This window comes from Numida meleagris, chromosome 11 (genome assembly GCF_002078875.1).
Source record: "Numida meleagris isolate 19003 breed g44 Domestic line chromosome 11, NumMel1.0, whole genome shotgun sequence".
In the NCBI taxonomy this organism is placed as follows: Eukaryota; Metazoa; Chordata; class Aves; order Galliformes; family Numididae; genus Numida; species Numida meleagris.
This window is the reverse complement of record NC_034419.1, coordinates 18,101,645-18,127,529: the sequence shown is the minus strand read 5'-3', so window position 1 is coordinate 18,127,529 and position 25,885 is coordinate 18,101,645. Positions and strand designations below refer to the sequence as shown.

The window sequence follows — 25,885 nt, the reverse complement described above, 5'->3', positions numbered from 1 at the left end:
GGGGGGAGAGGGGTTCTACCTACAGGAAGGCAGATTTGTTTGCATTCCTCGGCTCTTGGCATCCCATTTCCAAATACACTCATGTCCAATATGGCTCAGCTGTGGTGGCTGCGCTCAGCTCCATAGGGAGGGGATTCAGTGACATTAGAAACTGCAGCACCGCAGATCTGCGGGTATCAAGGCACTCAGCAAACAGTGAGGTCAGCTCGGGATGGAGGAGGACATTTTCACTATGACAAAAGACTGAACTGTCATACCCTGCTGTTGTTGGCCTCGTGTCAGCAGACCCGAGCATCTCAGAGAGTAATCTAAAGAAGAAATAATGTCAGCATTCCCAGAGCTGGTTTCTGTTTAACTACTGCCTAAACGCCAAATAAGCTTCTGGCTTAGCATAGAGGAGGTCAAAAGAGAGAGAAGAGAAAGCAATACTCTGGTTTTTGACTTATTTATCTGTGGCAAAAAACTGAAGGAATCGGAATTCCTCCCAAAACTTAACAATGCCTTCTGAGGCAAAGCGTTGTAAATACTGATGGAAGAGAAATGGACACAAATCAGAACTTTCCCTTTCTTGGCAGAAAGTAAAAACTGCAGCGGCTACTTAGGGACAGAAGGAACATAATTTGGGTCTATTTTTGGCCTAACGAAAGCCAATGCAGGTGACAAGGTAAGTCCAGGTTCAAGCACAAATGCTCAGGTGCAAGAGTTTATGTTCCATGACCAGATGCTTCAAACAAGAAGGTAAGGCAAAGGGAAGTGACGCCAAGCTCACAGGGCTGCACCCAGTGCTGCAGAAAATAGACAGAATGCTGCCTTTTCCAGGGCTGAATTTCCATCCACATTGCTGATATTCCTTATGTGGACCCAGGCTGACAAGTAGTACTTGCAAGTTTGATTAACCTTCTAATTAACTGATTGTCTTAAACAGCCATTAATGTTACAAGTCCACCTACATTTCGTACTTAATCTGCATTAGTGAAATCTGCATAAACAATTTCAGATTTCACAGACAAGATTTTAAAACAGTTTTTTTTTTTAGACAAATTATAATGTGTTTGGGACTCATTCCTTCTCTTTATGGAATATCAGCATGTTAGCATGTTGCTGTTTTCCTTTTTTTTTTTTTTTAATCAGAGGGAGTTAATAAATGCATTGCAGGTCAATGCCCTCTATCAGCAATGACATTTTACATTATTATATTGATTTTAGGGCAAATCGTGTCTAGAGATAATAAAAATCAATCCTGGAGGTAGAAACATCTGTTTCCAATGAGCAACTAAAGAATCAAAGTCCAATAAGTAAGCGCTCAAATGTGCTCCAATGTTTCTTTCTCTCCCATTTGTGACTGAAATGATTCTCCAAGAGCATGAAGTCCCCAGCACCCCAGACCTGGCGACCGGCTCAGCTTCTGGGAGCAATTAGTGCTCTGGGCACCATCAGAGCCTGTGAGAAATGCTGAAGACAGGAAAATACGACCCCAAACTGAAGAGAGTAATGACTGGTGAATAACTGAAAACGTAGTATGATTAGCATGGTGAACTACAGCTATCTTAGGAGATTGTTTGAGTACTTTATGGGGCAGAGCTGAAACTGATGTGAGAAAGAAACGAGGAAAACCAAAGTAAATATAACACATCCTGCTTTGCAGCATCATGGAGATGAGCAGTATGAGCCACGTACAGGCTTTCAGGAATAGCACGTGGCTCCTTCTCACACCGACATAACTGTTGTGTTCCATACCAGCTGCTACACGTGCTCTCCCAGGACAAGTAACCAGTTTATAAGGCACATTTCTTAGCAGAAACTGCTGCAGCACTTATAGTGCTCTTGAGTGGGTACTGCGGAAGTTCAGCCTAACGAGATGGAAGTGAAAGGGACACCATCAGCTTTAGAAAAGGGACTCGAGGCTTAGGACTGAAGTCGTGTTTTGATTCTAGAAATATGTGGTTAGTGGTCTAGATCTTCCCATGCCATCAGGGAGCACTGATATTTGGCTCCCAAGGCAGTGACACATGGCCGTGTATTTAACGGGGATTAAGGAACGAGGGGTGGAACATTTGACCTTTCCTGGAAAACTGAAGACCAATTCAGCAATACGCTCAGTCTAGCTGGGCATTTATGATGCGCTAAAACTGCCTTCCTGAAGGAGGATCTTTGTCTTGCAACTCACTTGGCTTAAAACTTGCCATAGCAGAACTGAAGCGGGGGGACAGCCAAGCTGTTACTTTCAGATAGGTGCTTCAGCAGGTTGCTTGAGTCCCTTTCTCAAAGCTCCTTGCTTTGGTGTGGGCAAGGTTTGTTCTACGAGAAGAGTTCAAACATTGCTCCTCGTAACCTGCCCATCCATGTCCCTAAGCCTCACTTTAGCAAATGCCTTCTTGGCTTCATTCAGAGCCGAACTGCAGTTGAGGTCCAAATTATTAATGTATTTCTTAAACTGACACTGAAAAAGAGCTTCCCACAGACTGAAAACTGTCTGAACTGATGCAAGTCTCCCTCCAAGGAATTAATGCCTCCCACCTCGCAGACAGGGACCCGGCAGTCAATCAGCAGATTGCATTTCTGCATACTCAAATACACATCCTTTGTGTGGCTGAATAATAAATGAAGGTTAATTTAAATCTGAAAACACATTAAGAATGGAACTGCATCAAAGGATACTGGGGAGGGATGTTCCATCACAGCAAATTGAAAGACAAAATATATGAAAATATATCCACTCCACTGAGAGTACGAAGAGTGTTACTTAAATAACAAGAGGGCACAATACTTCATTTTAACCTCCATTTTACCCAGTGCAATGCAATCTTATCAAATCAAGCTCTCTCCACACAATTGTGAGGAAGAAAATCATATGTAATGGGGTCTGGAAATGACAGTCAAATCTGTCACTCACAGAAACTCATCCTTGCTCTTTATGGCAGTGTGCAACACTGCCTGATTACGCTACAAAACCCAAACATACCTTCTGTCTCTCTTTGCATTTCTGGCTCAAATGAAAGCCACTCCACTTCAGAGGTGCATTACATGAAATTGGTATATTTGACAAACGATTGAACCATTTGTGACACACTTTATAGATAACCCAGGGAATCCAAGGTGTCACCTTTTGTGGGCTATTGATTGAAACTAGCTGATATCCATCTTTTCAAGTATGGAATAATCTACTGTCATTACAAAAATGATGGCCATCTTACAGAGAAGGTTAATCAGATACAGGAGAAATCATATCTAATCTTTGATAAATTGCAAGTCACTCAAGGATCAATCACTGTTCCCCTTGTTACACAAGCCACAGGTAATTGTGCAAACATAATGCCATGCCGTCTGTTGTGCAGCCCGCGTATGTGGGCTGTGGCCAGAAGCATTCTGCCCCTTTGAACAGCTGAACCTGCTGGGACTGTTGATTTATGGGGTTTTTAAACACGTTTTGAATGGCAATGACCACGAATAAAAATCTTCAAAAAGAAACAGAGCAGCAATAATATGAGAGGCAAGCATTTAAACTGAGAAATTATAAAGTGACTGCCATGGTTTTTGCACTTTCGTGGTGGAGCGTGCTTTTAGATTTTTCCTACCTGAGCCCTATGTCAGTTATCTAAACCCTCCTGCTCAGGACCAAGATGTTAGGAATAAGCTGACATGCAAGAATAAACCCCAAATTAAGAGTCATTAGGAGCTGATGCCTCTTGGAGCTGTCAAACCTACAGAATGGCATGAAAATCACTAGGTGGAATTTCAGGCTTCCCAGTGGATGATGCACAGCCTAACCATCCTTAATCCCATCCAAATCAAGTCTTGTATTTTTAAAAAATGTCTTGGGATAAGCAATTCTTGGTGTACAGGTGATTTATCAGGCAGCCCCAGGCACACCGAGCTCCCCAAGCTTGGTGTGAGCACAGCAAGTCACCAGTCCCAATGGGAAGGAGGACTGGGAGCGAGTATCTGCTGAGAGCTCCGAAAAAGGAAAGCTTTTACTATCAACAAACTGGACAAATTTCTAAGTATTCTACTTTACTTCCCATGTGTTTCACTTCTTTAAAACAAAGATTTGCAGTAACTGCTGCATCAGTATATTTATCCAAAGTTAGCAGAACTCCCATACATGCTATAATACAGGTATCTATGTAAGTAGCATTTCATACAGTGTGGAATTTGCACAAAGAGGCAATAGCTCTTAGTTCTCAAAATTAATACAATTAGTTCTCGGTAGCACTCCCTCACTGTTATATTCCCAGCAGAACTCGTGGCTATTTGTCATTAGGAAAAATGACCACCTCAGTTTTCACCACTGAATGTCTATCTCCTGCTGTTACCACAATGGCTTATCTTCTGGTTGGGTTGTTGTATCAATCCCATGAATGCCCTCAGCCAAAGTATTTTTCTACAGCAGCATCTGCTCCTACTATTTTATAATTAGAATATAATTAGTAGAAGTTCTCTCAAGTAGCTCCCATAGAGAAATGACTCTACCACACAAAAGTAAAATCTGCAATTCCCAAGCTATTGGCAGTCTACACTAAAAAAGAAATCTGGGCACTTCTCTAGTGCCTCAGCAAATGCCATCCTGACAACAAGACATAATTAAGAAGTTGTAGTGCATTGGGAGGGACTAGATACAACCCATCTGCAGACAAGGATGGCAATCCATTATGGGAAGACTTACTTGCAGTTTCAGAAAAATCTTGTCAGGTGAGCTTAAAGGTCAACCTCACATGAAAAAGTCAAATTCTTTAATAAACTGAACACTTGCAAAAAATATTGCTGTCACAGTAACATATAGTTTTTTTCTATTTAAAACCAATTTTAAAATGTTCAAATATATTTTTTTTTCAGACAGAAAATGGATGATGCTGGATTCTTTTTCAGGTTTTTCATACAAATAGCAGAAAAAACGTGTGGACAGTACATTGTCAGGAAGTACCCGGCAAGTTTAAGACTAATTAGGAAAGCACAACAGCAATTATCCAAACTCAGACTCAAACCTCTGGAATTAACAAGTATCCAAAGAACTGAGTCAGCCAACGGGAAGAGGAAAAGCAAGAAAGGGAGTGATTTTAGCTCTATTTAGTGGCTATTCGCAGAGGGAGCATCTACAAAACTGCCGGCTTGTAAATCGCTCCTGCTAGGGGCAAGCACAGCATGTGAGCCATCCTATTAAATACTTGCTTGAATTTTTAGAGTTTGAATCACGACCAAATGTGAACAATTAAGCTTAACAGAATTATGCTGAATAGAGAATTAGATAAGCAAAAGAGAGCGAAAAGTACAGGAGCACTGTGGGATGAAGGCCAGCAAGAGCACAGATCTTGGAGTGAAAGGGAATAAAATGAGCTCTGTTCCTTTCTTTCCTTGTCTGACCTTGGGCAAGTCATTAAAAGTCTCTGCTGCCTTATTTACCCAGCCTATCACATGGAAGTGAGGCCTTCATTAGAAAGCGTTTTGTCTTCTGACACCGCTGTGCGCAGTAGATAGTTTTATTTAAGATAAACTTTTACTTGAAACCCTGTTGAGACCTCTCTGCTGCCAGGCAGGACCGAAACCCAAACACCTCACTCCAAAAAGACCAAGTTCCAGTCCAACAGAGCCAACAAAATAAACCTTCAAAGGCCACTTCCTGGGCCACAAAGGTTTAATTTGCTTCCCAGTGAAGGTGAGGCTGTCTCTGTGCGCTTTGCTCCTTGCGAGGAGTGCCTCACGCTCCCATGTCCCAATTAGCTGGTGACAAATAGACAAGGCAAGCCCTTGTGAGCAACTCACTCCTGTTTTGCTCCCTTGTTGGTGTACCGATGCTACAGACAGGGGCAGGATCAAGGCAGGATCATGTGCGGAATGAGAACAACCACCTGCAAGATCATTCCATCATTATAACCTGCTCAATATTCTCAGCTCCTACACTACTGAATATTCAGCACAGGGCATCGTTAAAGTGTCCCTCACATTCCTCCTGTTGCATGGCATTTTACTTCAAATTAGCCACAAGTTTTTCCTAAGCACATTGCTTCAAAACAAGAGCCAAGGTCTAACTGGTGAAAAGACACGCAAAGAGGGGGAGGAACAAGCAGCAGATCAGCACCAACACCTCTCCTTCCAGCTTGGTTTCAGCAATGGATCAGCTTGGTCCTGTGCTTCTCAGCACACAACTTTGCTGGGACGTCAGTCACGGTCTGCAGTATTTCTCCCTGACATTCCCACCCATAGCTCTCTGCTGCAGGAGTTGTCACTCCTCTCCCATTCCACCAAGCACTTTAGTTATCAGGATGAATGGATTCAGGCTTGAGTTGTTACAAAGACTTCCTAGCAAGACATGAAAGGAACTGAAATTTTCACTGGTGAAGTACTGCTGACTTTCTAAATTCTAACAAAGATTAATATTTCAATGTATTTGCAATGAAGCTAGAAGAAAACAGTACTAAAATCTACAACTTTGATCATTAGCTCTTTATGTTCCAATCAAAAACTTCAAATGTAATGAAAATAAAATTTGTATTTCAAGTAAGAGTGTGCGTGTGTGAGAGAGAAGCAACTCAACACAGCACAGCAAAACAAGTCGATGACAAAACTTCCTTGTCTTTCAGAAGCAACCTGCTATGGAACCATGAAGATTCACATTCACGTCGTATTCCCAAATAACTGGTTTAATACTGAGATACAGCACACCCAGAACTCAACCTATTCTGGCAGTGTCTGGTGTCAAATTCTCTCTGCCACCACGATTCTGGGATTAAGACAAGGGTCTCTAGTCCCACATTAACTTTGACGCGATTGCCCATAATCTTATTGAAATTGCATGAGATGAGGTGAAAATCAGGTTCCAGGAGTCCCTAGCATTGCAAACATCACCTCCATCACCGCTCAACAGTGCTGTCGTACTCTTTGATGTGCTAAGAACCATCACAGCCAGTCTTTATTATAGGGCCACTCTTACTACCTGATATGCAACTGAGTGCACCAGCACTCAATTCCCCTTCCAATCCAGCCAGTCTCAGGGAGAAAAAGTCAAAACTGTTTAAAGCCTGTGAAGTTTGGTTCTGCTAAGCTGCTTCCAAAAATGCTTCTGAGAAAACACACAAGACGACTGATATTTCCCCGAGTACTGTCCCAGATTCTTTCCTTCATCACTCACACATTTTCCTCCTACTACAGAAAATGTGCTCTCTAAACACTTCATCTGTATCTTTGAAGTTAAAAACATAGCCTTCAGGCTAGTCTGCTCTTAGTTACTATTTTCAAGGATATAAAGTTCTTAGGGGTAACAGAGTCATTACCACTGTTACTCTTTATTCCCCCAGAATGATTCCTTCATCTCTCGCCTGAAATGGGGACGGACAGTCATTTTCTCAGTGCATGTAATGCTGCCATCATTATCTCCCCCTTCCCTCACTGCGCAGACTGAGTTGCTTGGGTGTGGACAGAAGTGGCTCCAGGGACACATCCCCCATTTCTCACAACAGGACTGCATGCTACAATGATAGCACATTTCCTCTGTTGTGCTGTTTCCTCTTACAGTACTCAAGATTTGCGGGATTTCCATGAAGTTCATCACGCTGCATGCTTTGGAAAAGGATAAACTCTATCCTCCTTTGGGATGAAGATCAAACTCATTACGTTAGTAGACTGACAACACAAAGTCTTCCTGAACGAGCAAAAAGAAGATGCATGGGATTTTTGTCCTGCTGCAGTACAATTGTCATTTTTCATTCTCTAGGAACAAAACAGCTGCATGAAACTAAAAGCTCCAGGATGGTTTGCAGCCAGAAATTCCCAGCGAGTCCATTAAGAAACACAGAGTCACAGGAACTGAGAACATGGCCCCTTACATCCAACCCCTGCTGGATCTCTCTATCACTGAGCAGCCAGTGTGGGTGCCGCTCCTGCCTTGCTCTGCCTGGCAGTCCTGCCTCGTTAGCCAGAGCGCATGGTTCTGGCTCATCCCACAGACCTCAGCTCTTCCTCCTGCTGCTAGTAGCTCTTTGAAATCTAAATTAATTCTCTGCAGCTACTGGCTAGGGAAATGAGTGGAAAAAAGCTCAGCCAAATGTATTTGACTTTTCTCATGAATTTGTAAGTGTCCCCAGTTGGACGGTTGTTTCCAGTTAATAAGCTCTGGGTAGTCTTCTTTAGTTATGAAACAAACTATTGGAGAAAATAATTTGTTGCTTACATTCTATATCCAATCACATACATAAGCACACACAATCTACTGCACTGCATTTGGATTAAAATATATATCAGAAGTCTTTAATCTACAGTTTCATTTTAACTATGCTGGATTTTCATTTGTATTCAAAAACTGAGAAATACTTTAACCTTTCTGAAATGGATCGTGTTAAAATAAATTAAAGAAAGTTGATGAAAAGCATTCATTAACCTGCTTTTGTCTCATTAAGAGTCTGTGTTTAACCTATAGGCCATCTCCCTTTTCAGCTGATGTATGGATTTGATCTTCAATGACGAGCTAAACAACCCAATCTTCTATTGATGACTGAGTCAACTCCTGAACTTCTTGCTTTTCTTTTCTGGGCGGGAGAGGACAAGAAATTTCCTAAAAAGAAACTGCTGAGCTTTGTAAGGCATTATTCTAAGCCATCCGCTCCAAGCCCCCGCTGTGCCTGAAGGTTGGCTGGAGGTTGCAGCGCACAGAGCTGAGCAGGAAGGTGGTTGGGAAGGGAGAGCACTCTGCTGCATTTACCCAGAGCACGCGTCCCACTCTGACTTGACAGCAGTGTGATGGTCAAAATACCTGGAGAACCTTCGTAAGAGTCAATATATTTGTATTTCTGCTTTTAAAAATACAACTCGAATAACGCCAGGGATAACTCCAAAACTGGCAGGAGAGATAGGCCAGAGATCTATGCTTTTTAATATCAAGCTCTTCACTAAGATGACTTTCATCACATTAATGGCTAAATCACACTGACTGTAAAACAGCCAAAATGAAGCAATTAGTAAGGCTTGTGACAGACACAGAAAACAAAACGCACAAGGTTTTCCATGAAAGCCAGATGGATATCTTCAATATATTTCTTATTGTCTGCTTGTGGTAATATGTTCAATTAAACCGAGTCAGTGCTACAGAAGACCATTTGAATTGCCTGAAAAAAATTAATTGTCTGCTGCAAATTTAATGAAGCTTAACAGTTATATTGTGTTTACAAGTTTTATTTGTTATGATCACTAAGTGCTTACAAGAAAAAAAAAACTTCATTCAGCCAGGCCTAAGTGCAAACCCCTGGTATTTTACGGTTTATTTCATTCACACGTATCTTTGCCATTTACTGTTTTAGTCCCTGGAAGATGACCTACTTTTTTTTTTTTTCCTCTCCCGGATAAGAAACAGAGCTCATGGCACTGTTCATTCATGAGTGGCTGCGAGTTAGGCCTCAGTTTGAAACACGAGATGAGGTCCTTGCTGCTGCAGAAGGCAATTTTGTACAGGCACCATACAATAACTTCTGCAGTGGTTTGCAGTTGTAAATGAACTTGTAAGTTACCCGAACCAATAAAATACTTGATTAAAAGCCATATTTGAAGTGCCGTATGGAGTGGAACTCCTTAAAAGCTGCAAGGATCCTGAATTAAGACAGCATCTACCAGCCACCAAGCCCACCAGTTTCTACCTGGAGCTCTTCCACCCATTGGTCATTAATGACCTCCAGCAAACTGTGCCCAAAGCCTCAGAGTGCCATGGTTAGGAGGAGTGGATGCACAACTCTCTCACTTACAAGCACGCCTTTCACACAGTGCCCTCGGTCATAATTTTACTGAAGCCTAACAAAAGACCCTTAATTATGCCCTAGAAATAATGTGTTTCAGTGGAAATAGTCCAATTAGAGCAGAATACGTTACTTTGCAATTTTAGAGCCAAAGATTATAGCTTTCATTGTCAATTGTTAAAATCAAACGTTTTCTACTGGATGTGAGTTAGAAGTCAAGAAAGATTTTCAAACTGAGGAATAATCTTTATTTCATAACCATGAGAACGTACCAACATGCCCTTGTGAATGAATCTGTGCTTTCATGTGCCGGCAGTTCCCTCTAATCCTTTTTTTTTCCTTACAAAACTCTTGATATAGAGATTATGGAGAAAAGCAGTTTATACTCTAAATTTACTTTTTCTCCCTGACATTTTTTAGAACCACGTGTTAAGTCAGATAAGGAATATTCATATCTGGACCACATATAAAAACTGCGTGCAGCCATCACCAAAAAAAATTAACAACACTTTGGACTATTTCAGAGCTCTTTGTCTTGTGCAGAAAATCTTGGCTTTACTACCAGCCAAACAAAAACACACCTTGTGTGCTGTCAAGGTTCATTCCAAAAGCCCATAATATACGGACAGCCCTAAAGGGCTGCTCTGGAATTATTACTTTTAAGTCTGCCTCTCTTTTATAAATTATATACTTTCCTTTCAACACAAGGTGTTATTTAATGAGTTTCTTTCTAAACTCAAGCAACCCCTGGCTGCACTTTGGGAGGGCATTGGGCACCGGAGTAGAAAAGGGAACATGAGAAATCCTGCTTTTGACTGCATGTGTTAGTGCATACTGCCCGACTATTATGTAGTAATTAAGCCACAAACAACTCAAAGAAACCCTGCACTATGCAACACCAACAATGTTCAAAACAAAACTTCAGAAATACGCCATCATGGCCAGATGGTTGGTCATTAGGAAGCAACGTCTCTCCTCTGGAGTGTGCTTTTGGAGATAGAGGACTGAACTCAATGCTTAGTTCACTATGGGCAGCACAGTATGCAGTCTCTGAAGATGAAAAAAACAGTTCTTCCTTATCTGCTAAGACAATCCAAAGCAGTATAAAACGCACTTTAGCCCCTTGGCTGGAAGGCAAACTATTTTCCAAACTGCAGAGATCAATACCGATCAAGTTATGTTGAAACCCAGCAATCACAGATGGCAAGAGGAGCCAGAAGACCTCCACATCCCAACAACACCATTTGTACAGAGCTCAAAGGCTGCACTCACACTGATGAGCACAGGGCTGCCTCTCAGCTACGAGCCCATCTACTTCTACATCGGGTTTGAAGATAGTAACACTGAAGATTCTGAAAAGCCTTTTGACAATGAACCAGAGTTTACAGTATTAAATAAATGTTTTCAATTTTAAATGCAAGGCACCAATTTGATGTCTGTACAAAGGAATAGGCTTGGAATGGAAAATATGCAATTTTATAGAAAATGATGTGGATCCCCATGCTGGACAAAGTCAAGACAATCAGCCTATTCAAGTGTGAGGAAAAAATAACCTACTGACATTATCTTTGTATTAGTTTTCTGCTAAAATGATATGGATACCAGCTAACAAAAAAATCTTTTGCTTTTACTGCTTTGAGTCCTCCCGTAACAATCAAAAGGAGACAAGCAAATGGCACGAGGAAAATTTTAAAAGTACATGATAATGAAACAGGCAAATAATACCATCGGAACTTGCCCTTGTCAGAGATGCAAGTGTACGACCAGAACCGTACTTTGCCATCGGAGGAGAAATTACAGACCCTGCCAAGCACTCACACAGCGGCTCTCTCTGCCTCTACCGGAGCTGGGACATCCCTGCAGGGGAGGCCCCTGGCCCCAGCCCCTCCCTGCACTCCATGAGCTCAGACCTTGTACTGCAGTGTCTTGAAATGAGCGTCCTATTTCAGAGCTGCCGCTGAATTAGCCCATTTATACAACGGCATTAAATACAAATAAACTCGTATTGCACAGTTTATATGCTTTGTCATGTAATCTCCTGGTGCTGAGAAAGGCTACAGTCTTGCTACGTGTTGGAAGAACTGAACATTTAGCCTCGAGTACAGTAAAAATGGAAAAAGAGAGATGGAAAATTCATATTTATGAGTGCTACATATAAATACATGCCATGTTTTACATAGCTCTGAAGGCCATCTGTGGGATTCTCCTCGATCCTTACAAATTCAATCCTGCTTTTTAATTTAAAGGTCAAACCTGACACGCAAGTTTGCAAGATTTTAGGTCTCAGAGGCCAGAAGAGTTCTCACCGAGAGCAAACCAATGGAAGAAACCCAAAACACAAGCTCACAGGTTCAGGAAGCCACTGAGGCTCAGCAGCTCTGACAACAGCATGTTAATACACAGCCCTATGGGCACCCATCAGAATTTCATATTTTGTAAGCTGTCTAGTCATGCAGAATATGAATATTTATTCATCCCTCTCTGGTTGTTTGCCAGGCATTTATTTTAAGCTCCTTGGTTCTGGGGTAACAGACATTCTCCTCCTCCTCCCATCCTAGCCCACATTGTCTGTGACACTGTCAAGCATCTCTCGCTGAGAGAGAAAAAAATTAAAAAAAAAAAAAAAGAAAAAAGGAGAGAGACCCTGCAATGTTAATGGGAGAACAGAGGAAGGCTAGAAAAAATGTCTTTCGACCTTCACAGTGTCCTACCCAATGACATAAGATGAGTTAGGAGAGAATATAAGCATATCTTAAGGTCAAAAAACTCATCAGCTGATAAATTAAGTCTTTTTTACACCACAAAACAGAGTTAAAGTAAGGTATTCAGTCATATTTCTGTCATACCTTGCCCGTGTTTTACTTAGGGCAGAGAAACTCAAGCATTTCAGTATAAAATAAGAGTATTTTACACAGTTCATTTGGAGTTCAGAATAGTTTCTGCTCTTACATACTTTTTATGGGATAGACTTTGAAATTGCATTTCTCTGTCTGCTGCTAATATCCACATCCTGGGCTTAAAAGAGTTTATTCTCTGCTTCATGCACACGTGTCACTTCCATTAATGCTAATGGAACCAAGTGAAAACAGAGCACTGAGGGAGAAAAAAGCACTTGCTAATCCTCAGTAACCTCACTGAGGAGCAAGGCGATGTGTGAACTGTGTGTACCCAAAGATCAGGTACACATACGCCAACACTGGGCCCCAAGTTACTGCCTGCTCCTCGGTACTGCTAACGAGGAAGGACAAGGCGTGGATGACAGCAGCACGACTCAGAGCAGTGAGCAAACACGGCCCTTGTTCTTAGTGGCTGGGTTTTAGGGTGCTGCCTGCCGTCAGCCAGCTACAGAGGAGCTGCAGAGCCAAGCCTGGCTGCGTGGGCATCTGGTGGCATGCAGGCACGGGCGCAGTGGGACCCTCCCGCCCCTCTGTGCTCACCCCTCTGCTCCCAGCTTTGCTCGGGGGCAAGCAGTCGCTCACTGACCCTTTGATAACAGACACAGGATTCTGTGTGTGCCTGCTGCCTCTGAGAATTGTTCTCTTGGCTGTTTGCTACAGGTTCCTCCTCAGGACAACACAAAACAAGGAAAGGCAAAGTCAGCTCATATGGAAATGAGATCTGATCTTCACTCTGCTCTATTTTTGTTCGTAGGGACAAACGCGGGCAAGTGCCATGCAAGCTTTTCCAAATCTCCCTGACTGCAAACGCATAACGGGGCAGCTAACTGAGAGACAAACCCTTCACCCTGGGGAGAAGGCTGCTGTTGTACTGCTGGGACCTGCAGCTCACAAAGACAGCACGGCTCACCAGCTTTATCAGCACTTGCCTGACATTACTTGTTGAAATATGCTCTGACTGTAAAAAACACGGATTAAAACTTGCACTGAAACATTTCAAAGTATTCCCTATCCACCACAGAAATAATTGATGGGGAGACCCTCTAACCAGATGCTATCCGTCAGTGCCAAAACATGGGAGAATGAAAACTGACAGCATCAGAGCTCCGTGATTGATTTATTGCTTTGCAATCAGTCTTTCCTGATGTGTTATCCAAAGAGGTTTTTCCCCAAATAACAAGGAGAAGGAGAGTTATTATAAGTGTAATAATCCATATACTCACTGCCTATAGTAATTCCTCAGACACAGGACGCATAAGCAGAGCGCACATTAATTTAAAACATTTGTCAGCATCACTCTGTTTAACAACCCATTACTTTAAGCGTCTTTGTGAAACCTTACAGGTTCTGCCTTTAAAAAAAAAGAACGGATGGAAAAACTCTGAGCCCACACGAACAAACACCAGGAACTCCTGAGCTGCAGAACTGCGTCCCTGTGTGACACACAGCCAGACAGCCCGGCTGCAGAAGGACCTGTGACTCCCATGGGCCCACGTGTGTCCGTAGCAAAGGAGCAGGTTGTGCCCAGCACTGAGTACCGCCCACCAGAGAACGTCATCGTTACCTTTCACAACCAAGCTGCCGGTGCTGCTCGCCGTCCCAAAGTGGTTGGTGGCCACGCAGGTGTAGCTCCCCGTGTCCGACTTGGTGACGTTGACAATTCGGAGGCTGCCATCATCCAAAACGGTGATTCTGGAGAGACAAGCGGGCACAGAAGTTACACGTTAGTTACGTTAACATAATGCTCTTCTCAGTCTGCATTAATTATTAACGGCTCGAACAGCAGACAGTCCGCTGTCCGTTGCAGAGTGAGTTAAGCTGGCAGGAGCCTCTGAGGATGCAATTCATAAATACTGAATGCATCATTTACATGAGTTTCCCGTGTCTTTACTTGAGGGCAACTCTAATTGACACACACACCTCATGTAGGTTTTACATGAGACTGTGCTTTGGTGCTCGGCGCTCTCCAGGACAGCCCTGCAACATGCACTGCATGGGCTGCAGCCAGACATGCACAAACCTGGGGGCTTTTCAACAAAGGTCTCACACTGCCCAGTTTCCCCTCCGCAGATCCGTACTCCTTGCCATCAATGCGCTGTTATGGGCACTCCTACCCATCTCTTGGGTGGTGGGAGGCAGGTGGGGATGAAGGATAACTCGTGGTCCCTCCTCCCCCTGCTCAGCACCAGCCCAGGGATGCTTCTGGGGGTTCCTTTGTTCTCACAATTAGCGCTGTCTTTTATCCCATTTTCTTGCGCTCTGCTCTAAGTCAATGAAAGCAGAAAACCTAATCTCCTGTAAATCCCATCCAATGTGAATGCCTTGAGCCCCAAGGAAGCGAGTACAGCGCTGCGTGGTCCTGCTGGGCTCAGGATGGCTCCATTTATCAGAAGTGCCTTTGGCCAACGTGGCCATCGCAACTGATTAGCATAGAATTAAAATCTGTGATCTGAAACGTGCAAAGAACACTCTTTGCCTAGGAGCTCTTGGGGGGCACAGCGGATGCCAGACCAGCACAGCGGGATCTGCTGCTGCGGAAGCAGCGTAGAGGACAGCTACAGAGCACCGTGCTGCTTAACCACTGTAACACCCACCATTAGCCACCACTATGCACATCGTTAACCACTGTAACATCAACCGAGCTCACTGCTGGTGACAGCCCGAGAGAGGCAGTGTGCTGGGGGCTGTCACCATAACACTGCAAACGCACCTCAGTGGACAAAACCAACATATTTCTCTCTGTTTCCAAGGATTCCTTACCTCCAGGACCATGAGATGGCCAGTCACTGTGAGCATAAGGCAAATGGGCACCGATGCACACAGCATGCAGCCCATGCCCTGCACTCTGCAGACAGCCACGTCCTTCTCTCGCCCCTTGCATTTCCAGTTGGGAAGTCTTTTTTTCCCATTCAGCACGTAATTTCTGCCTGCTGTCTCCACGAGCACGACTTTGCACTGACTTCATCTCTTTATTACTCAAAGCACTTCAGTACTCCCTCTATTACATTTTGGTCATTTTCTTTTTAATTAGTACATTCTTACCTCGGTGTATAGCAACCACAGAAAATACAATTATTTGAAGACACCAAAAAATGATCTACAGAACTCCAGGGAAACCTTCCCTCCAGCCTAATACTGTCGCTCTTAGCAGAACACGTGGCTGTCTGCTCACTATCATGTCCTGGAGCACAATCTGTTTTCCACCCTTCAGCCGCTATCAGACCTGCACTGAAGATCTCATATTAATTCCCGCCTTCTCCTGCTCAATTATTTCCTAATTTAACTAATTTGAAAGAAAATGAAGCAGCCTTCCTGCATCCTTAATGCCGATCAAGCTCTGAGCAACTGGACTGAGAAGTTAGGATGAAAGGAATTTAGCAGACAATGGCTGCAGGCATCACAGAAACGTTCCAGAGGCCCCACCAGGTGAGGAGCCGTGCAGATGCTGGGCAGCACGTAGCAGCAGACCCCCCGAGTTGGCACCAGCCTTTATGTGCAGCCATGGGGTGACACTGGGCAACTTTGGTATTGAGAAACAGCAGAAAGGAACAATGGGTGGCTTCAGCTGTCCGCCACGTCACTTGAAAGAGTGTATTTGTTGCTCTGTTGTTCATTTTTGGCCTGGTCCGAGTCCAGACGCAACCCCCAGAGAGCTGTCAGCCCATAGGGGTGAATGTCAGCCCATAGGACACCCACCCACACCAGGACAGGAACAAAGCAAGCTCCTGCAGGCCACAGCCAGCACAATGAGCGGGGACTCCAGGGACACAGCTTCATGTAGGACAGTCACAGCACCACAGAGTCATAGAATCATAGAATCACCAAGGTTGGAAAAGACCTCCAAGGTCCTCCAGTCCAACCATCCACCTACCACCAACAGTTCCCACTAAACCACGGCCCTCAGTACAACATCTAAACGTTTCTTGAACACCATCAGGGACGGCGACTCCAGCACCTCACTGGGCAGCCCGTTCCAGCACCTGACCAGTCGATGCCTTCTGCCAGAACCATGCTCTCTTGATGGGTACACACAGAGCTGCTTTAAAAAATGTGAAAGCCTGAGTGTCCTTATGAGGACAGTGTGGAGTGAGGGAGAGGAAGATGGTGCAGGATGCTCCCAAACCTCCGTCCTGTCCTCTCCCTGACCTGCTTTTGCAGCAGCACAACAGCAGACCAGCTGGCAGAAACCAGGGGCAGGGGTTATATTTCACACGTCAATAACAGTGATATTAATAGAAGTTTCTCAACTGGCTTATAGGTCTCCAAATTGTTGCAGTCAGTAGCATTCACTATTGTAATTTATTTTTGCAGGAGTCCAGTGACATGTATTTGCTTCTGTAGCAGTTGCTCCAGCTCAATAATTGGAAGAGAGTAGTATATAGCTACTTGTCTCTTATCTTCACCACTGTGTTGGCACAAATCAATGCACGTATTACATTAAATGTGCACTGGAGCACAGGACTTGCCATAGTGGCCTCTAGTGCAGGAGCCTGGGCAGCAGTAGCACCAGCAGCTCCCAAGGAATTACTTACTGCTGTTATCAATTTCAGGTCTTCGGAAACAGCAGTGCCTTTCTGAAGGCTGAAGGTGCCCTTGGCGGGCATTAAAATTCACATCAATATAGAGGACAGAAACAAGCTCAGCAAGATGCTCCAGCCCAAGAAGGACCACACTGTGCTGGTCTTGCCCTGCCAGCCTGTGCACTTGCTCCCTCAGCATTTTGTTCTCTCAAAAATTCTGAAAAAAAGTGATATTGTAGGCTTTATTTCCCTACAACTGAGATTTTATTTTTATTTATTTTTATCCATAGAGCTGAGAACTGTTTACAGGATAATCTCCTCCATGGGTAATTTTACCTGTATCTGTGGATAAAACTAGCCTTAATTTCAAATTTGAATACCTTTTCTGTCTCCGTCTCTCTGATGCTATTGGCTTCCCATTAAGTGCCTATTTACATTCCCAGTGTAAAATAGTCGCGGTTAATGTGGACTGGATGGCTCCAGGGACAACCTCTGGATGAGCTCAGTAAATCCCCCATAGTCTCTGGGGCATCACGGGGAGATTGCTGTTTCCTTCCATCCCTAAGCAGAAGGCCAGAGCTGGTTGGATTTAGGTATCCTCTGATAACACAACACTGCAAAGCTTGGACTCGCATCGAATTCTCCAAAGCCATTCCCCAGTGCATCCCCACACACACTGAATTCTGGTCTGATAACTAATTAATTCCCCGCACACTCCTGCCAACGACTACCATCAAAAATGACAAATAATTGTGCAAGTTAACTGTTTTAACAAATCAGATCATTAAAATCTTACTGTGTCACTGGTTAGGAGGCCTTATAGCTACGTGGCTCTTTTTGCTGAAAGTGCAAACTACACGGAGTGTTCTGTCCCTTAATTTTAATCCTATGTGCTGGAAGTTAGCAAGTAATTATTTTAACACTGCGAAATTTGTTATAGTTTGTTGAGAAAGTAGGAATGACTGTCTCTGATTTTGCTACTTCACAAATTTGCTTTGCAGACGTATCTTCATTAAGTGGGAGGAAAGGCTCATTTCAGGCCATTGAAAGTTCTCAAACTGCTAATTGCCTTGCAAGCAAACATCCCTTGATCAACCACTTTTAGCAGTTTGGTTGAACAAGTCCTTTCAAGACACAAAGTTCAAATTAAATGAAGCACTATCCAGCACGCTTTCTTTCTTCTCATCTGAAATATACCCTTAGAATGTTTTCTAGTAAAATGTCTAGGAAGACTTAAAATAAAACACATTTCCCATAAACACACGTTACTGCAGAATGAAGTGTTGGTTGCTGAGTATGCACCTCTCCAAACCACTAGAAGCCAAAAGGAGCTATTGACTTGCTATTGAGTGCTCTGGGTTCCCTGCCACTGCTAACCACAGCAGTGGTAAGAGGATCTACATTAGTACATTCTTGTACAGGTTGGTGCCACGGATAACTAGCACTCAGTCACTGCTACTAGCAAAGAATAAACAAAGAAGAGAAAAACATCAACTTGGAAAAATAGTGATATAGCACATTTTAGCACCCTCATATAGCAACGAGTCATCTATTTTGAACGCAGCATGTCATCCGTGAGAAAGAATCTGTTGACTTGTGTTGTCAACTGGAGATTTTGGATCCACAGAGAGCAGAGACTCATCTGAAACTAGGAGATGGAGGGACTGCTCGTTTCCTACAACAAAGCTTTGGGCTCTTACCCAGGAAGAACTGACCTTGTCTTTTTTTAGGCACACGGTTTTCATACCAGCCTCCTGCCCATGCCCTGTGCCGGCTCTGCAGGAAGGCAAGTGGCACATGCCATTGGTCTGGTTGGTTGGCATGAGCCCTGAAAACTACACGAAGGAGAGAGATGCATCCTTCTGGATGAAAAACACCTAACCGTTGTGCAGAGCGGTGCTGTTCTCAGGCACCCAAGCTCATGAGAAAGGACCGCTCTGGGATCACGGCCACTTCTGCACAGCCCTCCGGGATCAACGCACTGCTATCAACTTGCACGCTATCTCCAGCTGGAGATGGATTGAGGAGGCCAGGCAGACCTGGAGCAGTACAAACACCAGTGCATAATCACTTCATCTACTCTCCTCTATTTTCAAACCATGGTACCTCTGCCGTATTGGTTCAGTGACCCATCAGCAGGTCGCCCTGAATCGAGCACAGCAGATCCAACTCGTGGAGCTCACCGCAGCACTTCTCATTGCTGGGCAGAATTCCCAGGCGCAGAAAGATATTTCTCAGTGAGTAACATGCATTTAGAGATAACACGTCCCAGTGAGATCAGTAAGAGTTTTATCACCGACTTAGTAAAAACAAGATCAAGCCCTTATTTGGAATACGAACGACGTGTGAAAACTGCAGAACTCCCTGAGCACATAATAAAACTGCTCATCAGTAATTACCTCCAGCCCAGCTCCAAGGAGATCCGCCCTTTGGCTATCTGACTGCATCCCTTGCCTCTACCCAAACACGCCTGCGAACTGCTGCTCAGGTCAGCCCTGTGCTGCGATAGTGCATTTACTTGAAAACCCCAGCCCTACCAGCTTTACTGTAACACCTTCTCTGTTTGGGTCCAGGAATCAAAGAGGCCCAGCACTGGAGAGCCAGGGATGGATAACCCCCATCCATGCCCGGCTGGCACCAGGTGTGAGCCTTGGTCGGGTAAGCGGTGTGCTCGGGGGCAACTCTTCTCACAGTGAATTATTTACTCACTCACAGAGTCACCGATAGAAGACTTGCATCAGACAGACGATGCCGCAGGTATCCCTCAATATATTCTTGTCAGCATCCCCTCTATTTTTCTCTTCAGCAGGTGGAAATGTGGAATATGAATGGACGACAGAGGCAGCGCATACAGCAGGCTGCGTGACAGCGGCAGCTCTCCTCCCAAGGGACACGGACAGCAGAACTGCTGGACTGCAGCTTACAGATGAATTCCTTCTTGGGAGCAATGTACCCATAAAGTGACTTTTTTTTTTCCTTTTTAAATCTCAGATGGTTTTATTTGCTCTGCTGAAATGAAGCAAGGTATGTTGCTTCTTATCTGATCACTTCAGCATTTTAATTTATGAAATACAAGCATAACTACACTTGCTTTCACTGCTGATTAAACACAGACATCTGAAATATTTCATGCTTCACCAAGTGAATATTTTTAATTTTTCTCCCCCCAGGAAACAATGCTTAGGATGTCCTATCCTTTTTCTATTACAGGGAGAAAAGACGTCTTAGAGCAAGCATTTAAATGAATGTCAGCTGGAAGAAATACACACAGAGTGCAATTTGAGATAAAACTACCATTGATCCCTTCATGTACAGCCTTTGTGGCAGTGGTTGACGTGACTATTGAAAAGGGACTGTGGTGCCAGAGTTCTTCTAAGAGATAATCCGTCTTCTGAGAGAAGATTTAGGTTAAAGGCACCTGTGAGAAACAGTGCATTTCAGCCTACATGATGAATGGCTCATTGTCCTTCCTCTGCGCTGGGGCTGGAAGCAGAGGAGGAGGGGAAAGGCATGGGGCAGCCCGGCTTTGATTCTCAGCAACATGTTTGCTCAGCTATTACCTGCTGTTCATAGGCAGGAACACGGAGAGCAATTTTTAGCCTAACAGCAACTTTGCTCCATGCCACAACTCTACTGCAAACGTAAATGATTCCAGGCAATTGCATTATTTATCCAACTATTTCTGTTTCTATCGCATGCCTTTGTAGCAGTTTACCTTTTTAATAATACTTCCCATGCAATGAAGCAGGGACTAGGATTATTAAAATGATCTCATAAAGGCACCATTACCCATTAGGCTCTTTCAGAAAACATGGAAGGATTTAGAAATGCTCACAGGTCTGGATGTACATCCTGGTTGCCAGGGAGGATTTACTGCTCCCAGCCCTCTCCGAGCCACGACACCACTCACCACCACCTGCCCGTCACCATGAAGGATGGGCTGCCTCGCTCCCCAGCTAATAACTCCATGGCCATGGGTTGCTCTCCGTGTGTGACTACAACTTTTGTGCTGCGTAAATAAATAACAGTAAGGTTAGAGCTGTCTGCTGTATAACACGAATCCCCATTAAAGTAGGCAGAGAGGTCAATGTAGACATCACACAGCTCCACTCGCGCGCGTGATGGTCCCTGGCACGCACAGGGAGAGAGGACAAGAGGAGAGCCTGATCCCGATCCCTTATCTTCACACCACTCAAGACGTCCCTCCATGCAGCCACAACACCATCTCCCAGGGTTGGGCTTCACCTAACAAAGCACTTGAGAGCAGCTCTAACTCCGTACACTTCTGTTTGACTGGGAACTGGTGACAGAATGTCTGCAGGAGTGGCATTACAGGGGTTTTTATTTGACCATCCATCTAACCCCATAACCGGTACCGACTGCCACACAGTGCAGGCAGCCTTTTAACGGTACGCAACTTCTTGTCCTGGACCTGTTAGTTTTGATTTAGATTACCACCTACATCTGCTTCGGTACTTATTTGTCTATAAGTACTTGTCTTTTCATGGTTCACAGGAAAGTCTGAGCTAATTTGGAGCCTCAGTCAAAGCCCATTTAATTTAGTACATGTCTTTCTCTTGGTGAAAGCAGGCATTAGATAAGGCCTTGCTTATCCAATGACAACTGGCAGCTCTCTTAACAGCAAACTCACTATAATTAATTTCAGGTGAGAACTGTATTTGCTCAGAATAAACCAAGGTAAAAACCAGTTCCCTTTAGTTCAATAGAAAAGTTCCCAGCAGCTTTCCTGGAAATGCATTTAAAGCAGAACTAGAGGCCAAGGATGAAGCATCTGAACTGCGGCAGCACGTGGCCCGACATGGGATGGCCAAGGTCTTTGTCCAAAGTGCTCTTGATCCCTAGGATAGGATGCAACGCAACCTCACTGAACTCAGTGTAAACCAATCACCCAGTCATCCTAACACCCAGTCATCCTAAGTTCTTCCCGCAATTTTCTTTCTCAACAAACTGTTTATCTGCAATGACAGAGCAGTCCAGATAAATAATACAGTACCCAGAACACATTAATGACGATCAACACAAAAGCTGCGCTTCGTCATCATCCTCCTTTTTGCCTGGCAATTTTTAAGACAAGTCTGGAACTGATGAAATCCCATTCTGAAGGAGTGAGCAGGAAAGAAGGGAGCATTTGCAGCTATTAGAGACTTCATGTAAATTGTTTAGAGAAGCCTAGGGTCATCATTCAGATATAAAAGTATCCCTGGGTTATCTAAGAACAGCTCTCTACAAAACGTCTTTCTTAAGGGATGCTGATAACAGGAAGAAACAAATGAAAACCAAACACAAACACGGCTAGGGACCCTGAAGGAAAAGAGCAGGCTGTCGTGAATTTCAAAGAATAGAAACCTTTTGTCTTCTCTCCCTCTCCGCTCTTTTTTCATTATACACAAAATTAAAATAAATACAGTAAGAGCAAACGTGTCGTGAAAATAAATATTTGAGGAAGCAGATCTGAGCAAAGCAAAGCAAAGCTCATTTTTACAGCTTTCATTCCTCAGACATGAGACAATAATTTGAGCCGTATGGGAAGACTGTGCAAGTCTGAAGGGTCCAACGGTGCAAAGAGCCAACTTCCCATTGATTTTGGTGAGAAATGAAGAACAATCCCCACGGGAACCCCCTTTTAGTGCAGCCCTTCAGCCTCACAGTTTATTTTTGCAGCCTAAGCTGGCCATTTGTCACAAAACACGAGAGCAGCACCAGCAAGAAGGGTGTTGGTGCTCAGCACGTACCCAGTACAGTGAGTTCGGAGCAGGCTTGGCACAGAGCAGGCTCTCCTCCTCCCGGAGCAGCGTTTTGCTGGCTTGGGTGGAGGGGCAAAGCACTCCTGCAAACCACCCTGCAGAAAGCTAAAACATCTGCACGCACAGCTGTCTGTCCAGACACACAGCTCCTCACCAAGCAATGTCACGCCCAGCATTGAGGGAAACCTTGCATAAGAGAGCAGCAGGTGCTCTGGAGCTGCTACTCAGTTCAGTCTACCTAACGCTCAGTGAAATATTTGCTATGCTCATTCTTCCACGGCAGCAATCAGAGCCCAGAGGCACAGAGACTGAGCGGCTTCTCCCAGCCAACGAGGAGGGACTCAGGCTGGCAGTGCAGCCTCCATCATCCTCACCAACATCTCCCTCCTGACAAGGACAAGCCATCACCCTGCACCTACAGCAAAAGCTCCAGAGCTCCGACAAACATAACCACGAACAGAAACTCCACCGAAGCTCAGAAAAATTATTCTCTTAAGAGAAAAAAAAAATCTGCAGGAGATTTTCCGTGCATCAGCTGCTGACACAAACCATTTCTGGAAGCATTCGTGAGATTAGAGCAGAAGCAGTAACCGCACTCTCAGCTTATTCGCTCCAGCTGATACCATCTGAATAGATGCCCAAAGGCACAGTCTCTCAAAGATAACACATCTTTTCCTCTCGTTTCAACAAAAAATGCCCACATTACAAAGATAAATTACCCACTCCGCTTGTAATTGGCATTAACGTAGATCTGCAAGATCCAAAGACATATTTACGTCACTTAAAAATGTTGTTTAAAAATGTTGTTTAAATCATCATCAAAAACATCACCAAGTCTGGTAGGATTCCTTAGAAATCCTTCACTTCCCCCAGCAGACATATAATTATTTCCTAGGACATTAAACACGTGTTTCTTAAAATGTAGCCTTAACTGTAAAATCATTATCTTCTCGCTGCTAATTATGAAAATGTCCAAGAGAAGAAATATTTGATAACATTTTTCACTTCAAAACGCTCTGTGCTCTGCAGGACTGGGGGGGAAGGGCTGGTGGGTGCTTCTGTCACTCCTCTTGCAACCCCCTACAAGCAAGGCTCTGCTCCTAAAATAAGCAAGCCCCAAGGCAAAAGCCTGCTGACTTCTCCAGACACACTGGGTCCCACCAACACCATGAGGCTGGCTGTGCTGTGGCCGGGCTGTGGTCACCGCGTGGTGACACCGCTGTCCTACGCGTGTCAGCGAGCACAGCACCCCCAGTGAAAGCGGTCTGCTGGGAGAACAGCAACAGCTTGCTGGTGCTGCAGAGCAAATAAATACGCATGTTTTAGGGATCAGCCTAATTGCTTTAGACATATGAAATAAAATGGCATTAAATTGCGCTCTAGATGCATCTCCACCACTTCTCAGATAACACTTTGCTAGAAACACTTGCACAAGAGCAGAGGGGAAAAGGCAACGCAGCAAGGAGCTGGCATGGCCAACTTCTGATCAGCGCTGAACTTAAACAACTGGAGGCTGGCAGAGTGAGTCGGAGGGCTTTCTTTAGGCCCTCTGACCACCGAATCAAGTGGTTTCCTGGCTCATCTTAATTCTCTTTTTTGCAGAAAATTGGTTAAAGCAAGTGCGTGCCAGTTGTCTCAGATGTTTCAATGAAGTGAAGCCATCTTCTGCCACTGTCTTTGAAAAGTAAGATGAATGCTGCACCGTCGACTCAAGCTTCAAAAAGCTATTTGCAGAATGTCATTTTTCATTGTGCCTAGGCAGGATGTAATGAAAAACCGACATGTTATTGATGGTTTGGTTACCTGTCTGCCTTAAAGAAATTGCACAGGTGCTCTATTTAGAAAAAAAAAAGTCCACACAATTAATGCAAAACAATGACAGGAAGCATCCTTTGAGGTTCTATTTTCTGCTGAAGTGTCACCAGACTGCACGTCCAACAGCCACTGCTGGCAATTCGTCTCTCGAGTAATCAGGATAAAAATAATACCATGGTTTGCACCCTGGCACCAGCCTGGAAAAGATGCGCTCTCTGTCCTACTGCCATTTTCTTTCTGGCTGTTTAAAGCAATCAGCAACTAATTAGGAAGTCTGAAGCAACAAATAAAAAATGGGAATTAATACAACTTTCCAAACTCAAGACATGAGGACAGAGTAAGAGAAAAGGCTTTATCTTCCTTTCTTTCCTTGTCTGATTTCATAACTTTCCCTTCTCAAATGGCACTGCACCGAAATAAATATGCTGAAGTGTGTCATGAAAGTAAGAGCTGATCTGATAGCTCCATAAATGAACAGCCCTTGTGAGGGCATCGTGAGGATGTCAACTCTTGAGAAAATGGTGGGTAAGGTGCTTCTCATATGAGAAGAGTCTCCGTGCTGATTTGAAGTGCAGAAGGCACCAAAACACGTCGCTTTTCAGAAGTCACTAGGGCACCAGGACTTCATCAAGCGACTGTATCCTTTCAAGTCACCTCTGACTCTGGGACACAGTGAAGAGCAGCAGTGAGGCAACTGGAACAATCTGGGCCTGAACTGCAGAAACCACCTTTGCAAATGGATCTCGAGCACGGCCTGGAAGCACGGCTCCCTCCTGACCAAGACTTGACCGAGCTCGCTGGGCAGGCTGTGCAGTGCTAAACGCTGCCACAACTGACCTCCATGAGTAAACGCCACGACGCGCAAGAAGCCTTCCTGCTTGATGCAGCGTGGCTCTGCGTGTGCTCCGGTGTGCTCGTACATCACGAAGCTTGTCAAGGCTGCGAGATAATGGGACCAACTGGGAAAATTTCCACGGTGAGCTTGCCTGGAGTATCTAGGTCAGATCCGGCTCTAACAAAGCGCACTGTGAGGGCCGCTTTATACAGAGACTTGTTTAATTAAGATAACAGATGTTGCTATTATATGAGTACTAGTCAGTGGCTGTTTAATTGGACACTTTCATATTCTTTGCTACCAGCACAGAACATCATTTGTCTTCTATGAATTTCTTCCT

General features: G+C 44.2%; 1 protein-coding gene across 8 annotated transcripts in view; it reads right to left on the bottom strand.

Moving 5' to 3' along the window:
• Positions 1-25,885, bottom strand: part of CNTN4 (contactin 4) — a 262,223-nt gene that overhangs the window by 15,628 nt on the left and 220,710 nt on the right. For all 8 annotated transcript variants that reach the window (XM_021409696.1, XM_021409697.1, XM_021409698.1 and 5 more), the window contains one exon: positions 14,175-14,302. In XM_021409696.1, the coding sequence (XP_021265371.1) occupies positions 14,175-14,302 (128 nt within the window). The remainder of the gene's footprint in view (positions 1-14,174; positions 14,303-25,885) is intronic.